General features: G+C 41.9%; 2 protein-coding genes across 3 annotated transcripts in view; one reads left to right on the top strand and one right to left on the bottom strand.

Moving 5' to 3' along the window:
- The first annotated feature begins 245 nt into the window (after window positions 1-245).
- LOC5508915 (beta-secretase 2) lies at window positions 246-8,405 on the top strand. 2 transcript variants are annotated; one of them, XM_032377762.2, is made up of 19 exons: window positions 248-628; window positions 697-750; window positions 1,202-1,247; window positions 1,377-1,471; window positions 2,455-2,527; window positions 2,689-2,745; window positions 2,987-3,051; window positions 3,125-3,196; window positions 4,045-4,149; window positions 4,333-4,396; window positions 4,572-4,633; window positions 4,975-5,071; window positions 5,311-5,365; window positions 5,686-5,837; window positions 6,142-6,174; window positions 6,627-6,759; window positions 7,018-7,055; window positions 7,324-7,437; window positions 7,863-8,405. In XM_032377762.2, the coding sequence occupies exons 1-19, from the start codon at window positions 425-427 to the stop codon at window positions 7,994-7,996; spliced, it is 1,653 nt and encodes a 550-aa protein (XP_032233653.1). In that variant the 5' UTR covers window positions 248-424; the 3' UTR covers window positions 7,997-8,405. The 2 variants fall into 2 exon arrangements, with proteins under 2 accessions (XP_048579990.1, XP_032233653.1); XM_048724033.1 differs by lacking the exon at window positions 4,045-4,149 and having other exon boundaries at window positions 246-628.
- LOC5508935 (nucleolar MIF4G domain-containing protein 1) overlaps window positions 8,207-9,140 on the bottom strand; it is a 20,187-nt gene continuing 19,253 nt past the window's right edge. The window contains exon 19 of the mRNA XM_001629410.3: window positions 8,207-9,122. Coding sequence (XP_001629460.3) covers window positions 8,936-9,122 — 187 coding nt within the window. The 3' untranslated portion in view covers window positions 8,207-8,935. The remainder of the gene's footprint in view (window positions 9,123-9,140) is intronic.

Raw genomic sequence — 9,140 nt, 5'->3', positions numbered from 1 at the left:
ATTTACGAGGGAACAATCAACAAAGCAACAACAAAGTCTATAGTCTATCTATAAAATAGACTCCCCACTCCTGCCTTGCCTTGTTTGTACTTCTGTGGCAAACCTATCAGACTTCATTACAGCAGATCGTAAAGGAAACAAATGAAATATCAGATATTTGAAGGCAATAATTATATAGCTGATGTATTGTTTTCGAAATAATCTTTGACACCTGCGCTGTTTCAGTTGTCAACACCGACTGGTACTTTGACATGCCGTGTTTGAAAATAGATCTTATGACACGGTTCAGTGGGGACTGCAGTGGTCGGATCAAATCGGTCCGTAGCGAATACATCCCTCGTTCTATCCCTATCAACTTTTTTCTCTAAATACACCATTCGCTTAGCATCCCGATGTCTCTGTCGGGTAACAGGCTTGCCGGGTTATGCGTCAGGGACGGCGGTTGTACGTGTATTTATTCATTATTCTGACTTTCCTTGCCGTCCAAGCCATCCATCGTGCCAGGGCCTCTTCGCAATCTTTCGATATTCGCAAAAAAGTCAAGCACCACAGGCGGCACAATGGAAGCGAGTGGAGACAAAATATCCAGCCTAGCGAACAAGAAGAGGAGCTGGAGTTTATTTTACAAGTAAGTTTGTATTTTCCTGGTTTTATTCATATATTCATTGTGATAAATTTGTTGTTTTTGCTACACAGAGTACGTCCTATGCGTACGTGATTGAGCTCGATATAGGAACCCCACCACAAAAGGTATTTATTAAGAACATAGGTTAAATTATCAGATTAACGCATGGGTCGATGTGGTCTGATGCCGAGTAGGGTCACGCTCACTTGTGGGATCGCTTGCTATTCTGATCCCTCCATCCTCATGCAATTATAAGTAAAACAATGAACGTTATTATCAATTAGCAAATTAATCATTTGTTTGACCTATGTAGATTTGTGTTGTTGTATTCATTTGGCGATTGTTAGAGACAAAATATAAGATCCGGAGAAGGGGGAAGGGGGAGGACAGCTATAAACAAGACAAAAAGGTGCGACAGATCCCAGAATTTCATATCAAGAATGCTAGGACAGAAACTTACAACCCCCGAAAAATTCCCAGGTACGTCCCCAACTCCCCCCCTTTCCCCCCCCCAACATACTACTGTTACTGTTATCTGGTATTTATCATTTCCTATCGGTTGTTGTTGTTTTTAAGCTGGAGTTTTTAATCGACACCGGATCCTCAAACATGGCCATAGCAGGTAACATTTGCCTATCTTACCTCGACAATTTGCTAAACCAAGCACTGATAAAAAAAATAGAATAAACTCTGCTTGGAAAGTAGGTATTGGACATAAATAATATTCTTGACGTGGCTGTAAATTTTGCAGGTCCAAAATGCCAAGACCAGTGGGGTAGCAAGTGCAAAATCGACAATTTTTACTTTCCTGATAAATCCACCTCTGCTAGGGATATCAAGATTCCAGTGAGTGCACACCTTATTTTGCAGTTAAACCAGTGGCACATGCTATATTTGGTGATTAATCCAGTGGTACTTGCCGCCCTATTAGGTAATTAATCCAGTTCAATTACCTTATTTGGCGATAATTATTACCCTGTTGGTAATTTATTTTGGGTCACTCAAATATCGCGATTAAGGAGACGCGAACATTACCATCGCTCTCCAATATTCCATCCCACTTTTTTTTCTAAAGAAAGAGTATGTTTAAACGCAGCGTTTGATGGATGAGATATCAAACTTAGGCTTACAGTAAAGAAATAGCCTAACAGGTCTAACAGCCAAAAGTAACAATTTGTGTGTTTTCTGGCACCTCGTAATCTAAATCTCAATCAAAATATAATCCTAAAAAAAACTTTAAGGAATGTTTTTGTGAAGACATCAAAGTCTGTCCCTGGTTCTTTGTACCTGGAAATGGCAATGTGTTCAATTTTGTAAAATCAATTTTCGCTGTGTAACTTGTTCAGTAATCTGGATTTTTATTTTCTTGAATAAGGAGCGGTGTTCTCCCTTCAGGGGATCATCTTTCCTCCCATCAAAGGATGTTTTCATTTTATTTTTTGTTCAGGGCTTCGATGCAAGTATGCACAATGACACAGTTTCTGCTTTTTTTGTTGGTACTGTTTTAGTGGAATTTAATTCCCTAAGAAAATAATTTCGCCCCAAATCTCCAAATTATGTCTCGCGAAATACGCCTACCCTTTTTCGAGAAATCAAGTGCCCGCGAAATATAGAACCAAGGTAGAACTCGACTTATTTGGTGATCAATCCAAACCTTGCCTTATATGGCGACTAAACGAGTAGAACTCGCCTTATTTGGTGATGAAACCAGTAATACTGGCCTTTTTTAGTGAGTAAAGCAAGAGCACTTCCCTTATTTGGTGATTAGCCAGACAGAAAACGTCTCTCTCCGATGTGAGAAGACAAATAACGCTTTTCTTTACTTGTAGATTGAGACTCAATACGGCAAAGGAGCATGGTCGGGGGATATGTACCAAGATGTCGTAGCCTTTCCCGAAAATGGTAATATATAATGGACGCATGATTGCTTAGGGAAATTGTTCAACCTCAAATAACGTTGAAAGTCATCTGCTATTTTTGTAAAGACAATCCCCCAACATCTGACTGTGCCTGGCGCTGTCTTGGTAACGCCTTATCTGGCCTCGACTTCTTGCTTTTTACAGGCCCTAATACCTTGGTTGAATTCGCTGTGATAAGAAACGAGAAAGACTTCTTTTTGCGTAAGTGATAATATTTCCAGTTAATGTTAGTTAACCAAGTTATTTTTTGACCATCGAACTATCCTACACTGTCCGAGTCTTCACGACTTCACGACTTAAGGGTTATTGTCGAGGTAGTACGAACCAAAAGAGTTCATATAATAATAGTCTTTTAAATAGCTGCGCAGGAGACCAGGTTAAACTTGCGCGCTTATTGCTGAATATATTAATACCAGACTTACCATGTCCCTCTGTATTTTAGGGAACTCGATAAACGAGGGAATCCTAGGGCTTGCGTACAGGAGCTTGGCCACTGATGGGGTGACGGTATGTGGTCACGGTGTGCGAGTTGTCTCTAAGGATGTACTTACACAACTTACCTGGTCCCTTTCCTTCGTAGCCACTGTATGACCAACTCGTTTTAGATGGAAAAGTACCAAATGTGTTCACTCTTGGCCTGTGTAACGGCATGGTATGTACCAAATAGGTCAACTCTTGGCCTGTGTAATGGCTTGGTATGTACCAAATGTGTTCACTCTTGGCCTTTGTAACGGAATGGTTGTGTACCAAATGTGTTCAGTCTTTGCCTGTGTAACGGCATGGTATGTACCAAATGTGTTCACTCTTGGCCATGGTATGTACAAAATGTGTTCACTCTTGGCCTGTGTAACGGCATGGTGTTGCCAAATGTGTTCACTCTTGGCCCGTGTAACGGCATGGTATGTACAAAATGTGTTCACTCTTGGCCTGTGTAACGGCATGGTGTTGCCAAATGTGTTCACTCTTGGCCTGTGTAAAGGCATGGTATGTACCAAATGTGTTCACTCTTGGCCTGTGTAACGGCATGGTGTTGCCAAATGTGTTCACTCTTGGCCTGTGTAACGGCATGGTATTGCCAAATGTGTTCACTCTTGGCCCGTGTAACGGCATGGTGTTGCCAAATGTGTTCACTCTTGGCCTGTGTAATGGCTTGGTTTGTACCAAATGTGTTCACTCTTGGCCCGTGTAACGGCATGGTGTTGCCAAATGTGTTCACTCTTGGCCTTTGTAACGGCATGGTATGTACAAAATGTGTTCACTCTTGGCCCGTGTAACGGCATGGTGTTGCCAAATGTGTTCCCTCTTGGCCTGTGTAATGGCTTGGTTTGTACCAAATGTGTTCACTCTTGGCCCGTGTAACGGCATGGTGTTGCCAAATGTTTTCACTCTTGGCCTGTGTAATGGCATGGTATGTACCAAATGTGTTCACTCTTGGCCTGTGTAACGACACGGTATGTACCAAATGTGTTCATATACAGTACATTGCTGTCTATTGTTCAGGGCCAAATCTGGCTAGACCACCCTGAACCTGGTACGTACGTCGGACCCATCCACTACACGGAGATTGAGCAGGAGACATGGTACACCGTATCCATGACAGGAATAGTAAGTGTGTCGACTTTAACTCATTTCTGTAGCTCGAGAGAAAACGTGAATGCAGGACAGATGAAAAGCGCTTGTTATTTGCTTAGCTTTTCCAATGCAAGGCGTAACAAACTGAATCAATTCTGTTTTTTACAGTGAAAGTCTGTTGTGTCGTACGAGTAATTTGGATTTACTGTTTGTTAGGATGTTGCTGGCAACAGTCTTGATCTGTCTCCCCAAGTCTTCCCAACTGCTATCGTCGACAGTGGTGAGCATACCTTGCACGGGCCTACAGAACTAGACGTCTTACAAGTCACTCTGCTGCCTGTGTATCTTTTAGCTAGGGACAGAAAGCTGGATTAAGGATTATGGTAGTAGTCAATAAAGAAACATAGCCCCCCTCCCCATCACCTCTCCGTCTGAGATAAATTTCTCTTTGTCAGGCACGACTGATATCTTGCTTAGACCAGAAATCTACATGGCCGTCATAACAGAGCTGAAAAAGGTAATGTTTTAAGACAAAACAATGAATTCCTTTAACAAACACACGCGAGAAGCGAGAAAACTAGAGGGAGGGAGGAGAGGATGAGTGATACGTGTAGTGGGTGGAGACCCTGAACCATTGGACGTTAACGTTTATAAAATTTTATAAGGAAAGGTATTCCATGTGTTTGCATTTGACGATAATAAGACCAGAAAGCACAAGAAAACACTCTCCTGTCCCACCTAACCCCTATGTCGTTGTCAACGTCGTTTGATGACTTTCAACAGTTTTTTGTGATCCATTTTGATTTTGGAAAGTATAACGTGCACTTGAAACCTTTCTGGGTCTCCTTCCGTTGACAGCATGGACCACCGGTAGATGAACGCTTCTGGGACAACTACTGCGTCGACACAGACCCGTACCAGTGGCCCTATATAACCATATATCTACGAGACATGCGTAAGTTATATTACCATATGTATGAGACATGCGTGAGCTATATCACTATATATCTACGAGACATGCGTAAGTTGTATAGTTATATCATGAGTTATCACCATATATCAGGAGTTATCACGATATATCTATGACAAATGCTTATGTGTACTACATGTATATTTTTTAGTTTGTTGACTAGCACTGTAAGCACTTTCTGTCGAACCATCATTTATAATGATTCTTCTGCGATTGATTTAAAGGTGGTGGTTCATTTGGACTGACGATACTTGGAAAGCATTACGTCAGAAAACAAGAGTACGTAGAAATAATTCCGACCGCACTTTCTATCAGATCATGGGTTACTCAATCCAACAGTACATCCCCTAAGGTAGAAAGATATTTAACGGGAAAGTGGGCTCCGAAGTTTTTAAACCAAGCAAAGGGTTTAAAAAAAGGCTCTCTACAGGAGAGATATAGATGACTTCCATCTTTCCATCTCTCCTTTACAGTAAACACCGTCGTATAAACTAGACTTTTCAAAATGAGGCTCAATAAGTTCTTATAAATTAGGGTATCTTTCGACAAATAAGGTCACTGGAATCCTTTCTAAGTTGTTCAATGGTTGTTTGCTTCAGCGCCTTCCACTGCTTGAGCTTAGGAGTAAAGCAATCCGTGGGAGTACTGGGCGAGGTTGTGATGGAAGGCAACATCGTGGTGTTTGATCGTGCAAGACAGCGTATAGGTTTTGCACCAAGTAACCTCACCCACCCCGAAGAGGGCCCTTGTGGTAAGAATTGATAGCGGTATTCAGGAGAAAACAGAGGGGGTAGATTTTGTGTGACGAGTAACCCCACCAACCCTGAAGACTGCCTTTGTGGTAAGAATTGATAGTAGTATCCAAGAGAAAATAGGGGGTAGACTTGACAAATTGATAGCCATATTCAGGGAAACAAGAGGATTGACTCAGTTCAATGTCGCACTCTAACCTCTATGTTGTGGTTGTTTTTGCATCGAGGCACTGTTATACAGAAAACAAACACCGTCCGCGGTACTTATCCCTTACTTGTAATCTTTCTTCTTCCCCCTCATAGGTAACCCTATGAGAGTCAACAACACCGTCGCAGGTAAAATGTGATTCCAATAAAGCAAGCTTAAATATTTATCAATGACCCAGCTGAATACCGTGTCCCCCCGTGACGGACGCGTACCCAGCATTGGATTCGCTGAAGCGGGAAGCAGAGTGGGGGCGGGGGGGGGGGGGGGGGGGGGGGCAAACGCGCCCGAGTGAATCTTGCGCCTGGATTGGTCGAGAGTGCTCCTCATGTTTGTTAGAGAGTTCATGGACATGCATCTTAAAGGTCAAATGCCACGGGTCTCTGTTCTCAGAACACTAAGGAAATGTTAGTCGTTCGATGAAAACAAAACAGTCAATTCTACAAAAGCTTAGTTTCATTATACAAAAGAGAGTATTTTTTAACTGAAGCAAATTGGTGTTTGAGAGGTTAAAAAACATCAACTTAAAAATTATAAGAATTATGGTATATTTTATAGGAGTAAATACAAGTTTTGTTCTCAGGCCGCCTGCACAAGTACTGCCGAGCTCCCGAGATGCCCCGCGAGACATGTCCTATGACTTGCAGTGCGTGTATCGACGCGGGCGGGGTCTGGTGCCCAACGGGACGAGTGATAGTCTGGATAAATGGCGTAAAGTATGTTCCCTCACATCATATAAACCATACACCTACAGTATGACTGGATCGATATCAATATTGTCTGGATTATTGGCGTAAAGTATATGCCATGATTGCAACGTCTCTTGTTATATATATCATGCACATGCTGGTAATTCAGAATTTATACTGCAAATGCTTGATTAAAGTGAAGTAGGTCGTTGCACAGATTTAGATAAGAGGACGTCACAAGCAGAAGTTGCTACTTTGTTGTAAAGTGACAACTTTCTTTTGTAGATCCCTCTTGAGCACTAAGATAGGGTTCTGTTGGCAAGGTAAGAATGCTACGTGTAATTCATAAGCTTGCAAATGTAAAGCAGGGCTATTTCTTCGAAAGGGTTAAAGTAATTCATAATCTACATGTGAAATATGACCATTTCTTTGGACGGGTTAGAGTAATTCATAAGCTTGTAAATGCGAATTATGACATTTTTCAGGAGGGTTAGAGTAATTTATAAGCTAAAAAGAAAAATATGACCATTTCTTTAGACGGGTTAGATTAATTCATAAGCTTGAAAATGTGGATTATGACTTTTTCTTCAGGAGGGTTATTTATGCTGAATGATGATAAAGTGGAGACATTTCTCAAGGGTCATGGCAGTGCGGAGTTTCAAGCCGAGTGTGACTCTACTCTACCGATGTACAAACAATGCCAAGGTACAGCACAAGTAAACCACCGCCTTCTTTGACCTTGAAATATGAGCAAAATGAGCGAAATGAGCTGACGAACAAAAACGTGATCGCCAGAAGCTATCTAGAAAAATGGTTATTTTTAACTAAATGCTATTTCCGAATTTTGCGATTTCCCGGTGGCAGGGGATTCCATAAAAACAGAGGGGAGTGGGATCGTCGGTAAAATCAATTTTAACCTTAGAAATAGCACTTTGGGCACCCTCGCCTTCTCTTTTTTACGACTTTTGAAAACTGTCATCTAGTCTTCAAGTCTGGTTGTTATTAGATTCAATAAGCTAAGACTAAGGGATAGCAGAATTGGAAAAATGTTTGAACATCCCCTAAGGGTTAGGAGTCGGTATCAAGAGTCGTCAGAATTTAACTGAACTAAGAGAGTTTCCTTTCTGTAGTTGCTGGGATCTGGCTGGTGGTTGCCAGTGGAGCCGTCCTCTTCATATTTCTCCTAGCTGTGCTCTTCTTCTGCTGTCGGCGGTCGATGCGCTCCGAGTACCACCTCGATAACCGCCTGAGAGCTCGACATTAGTTCAGTGTCAATACCTAGGTCACGACCGCCTTACTGGGGCACAAAGGTCATGAGACATAAAGGCCTTATTAAGCCACAAAGGCCTTATAAAGCCACAAATACTAATGACATCATTTTAGGGCAAAGTAGCTTAGCAAATGTGGACCATTTTGCGCTCAGAACATTTACAATGGTCTTGGCAAAGTTCCTCAGTCCAAAGCACCTTGGAAATTAGGTCCAATGTAATTTATTTTACATTTTCGAGGTGGCTGGCTTTCTAATACTATATAAAAGGCAAGCTCCAAGCGCCAAATGGGCATGCCTTACATTTTTTGTAAATACATTTATTTTTTATTTTTGGACAAATTATGTATTTGGTATTTTTTAAAAGATATTTTTCAAGAAATAATAAAATAATGACTGATTTTCATCTAGTGCTTTCACTCTATTCATTTATATGTAAATTAAATCTACCTCATTACTTAATGTCGCTTGAGCTCTCAAGTCCTTCTTTCTTACAATCTCCCGTCGCTTGAGTTCTTCTGTACCACTAACCTACAACCTCATATCGCTTGAGCTCTTCCGTGCCACTAACCTACAACCTCATATCGCTTGAGTTCTTCCGTGCCACTGGCCTACATAACCTCATATCGCTTGAGCTCTTCCGTGCCACTAACCTACAACCTCATATCGCTTGAGTTCTTCCGTGCCACTGGCCTACATAACCTCATATCGCTTGAGCTTTTCCGTGCCACAGCCTACAATCGCATATCGCTTGAGCTCTTCCGTGCCACTAACCTACAACCTCATATCGCTTGAGTTCTTCCGTGCCACTAACCTACAACTTCACATCGCTTGAGTTCTTCCGTGCCACTGACCTACATAACCTCATATCGCTTGAGCTCTGCCGTACCACTAACCTACAACTTCACATCGCTTGAGCTCTTCCATGCCACTGACCTACAACCTCATATCGCTTGAGCTCTTTAGTGCGGTACACGCGGCCTCTATCCTTGAGTCAAGCGCATGTTGTTCATGTTTACCTTCTGTTGCCTTTTTCTTCCGTAGAAAATGGCGAATAAAAATCCGTAAACTTTGTCTAAGAGGCTCCAGCTCGGGAATGGAGGAGATTCTATCAAACGGCCCTCTGAGAGAAACAACAGAC

Source organism: Nematostella vectensis, chromosome 2, assembly GCF_932526225.1.
Source record: "Nematostella vectensis chromosome 2, jaNemVect1.1, whole genome shotgun sequence".
NCBI lineage: Eukaryota > Metazoa > Cnidaria > Anthozoa > Actiniaria > Edwardsiidae > Nematostella > Nematostella vectensis.
The sequence above is the reverse complement of the archived record's forward strand: the minus strand, read 5'-3'. Positions and strand labels throughout refer to the sequence as shown.

Bases quoted from the DNA above. Each gene is read 5' to 3' on its own strand.
- LOC5508915 (XM_032377762.2), top strand. From the start codon at position 425: ATGCGTCAGGGACGGCGGTTGTACGTGTATTTATTCATTATTCTGACT. The intron at 3,052-3,124 runs GTATGTGGTCAC...TTTCCTTCGTAG, and splicing joins TGGCCACTGATGGGGTGACG to CCACTGTATGACCAACTCGT. The intron at 6,175-6,626 runs GTAAAATGTGAT...TTTTGTTCTCAG, and splicing joins AGTCAACAACACCGTCGCAG to GCCGCCTGCACAAGTACTGC.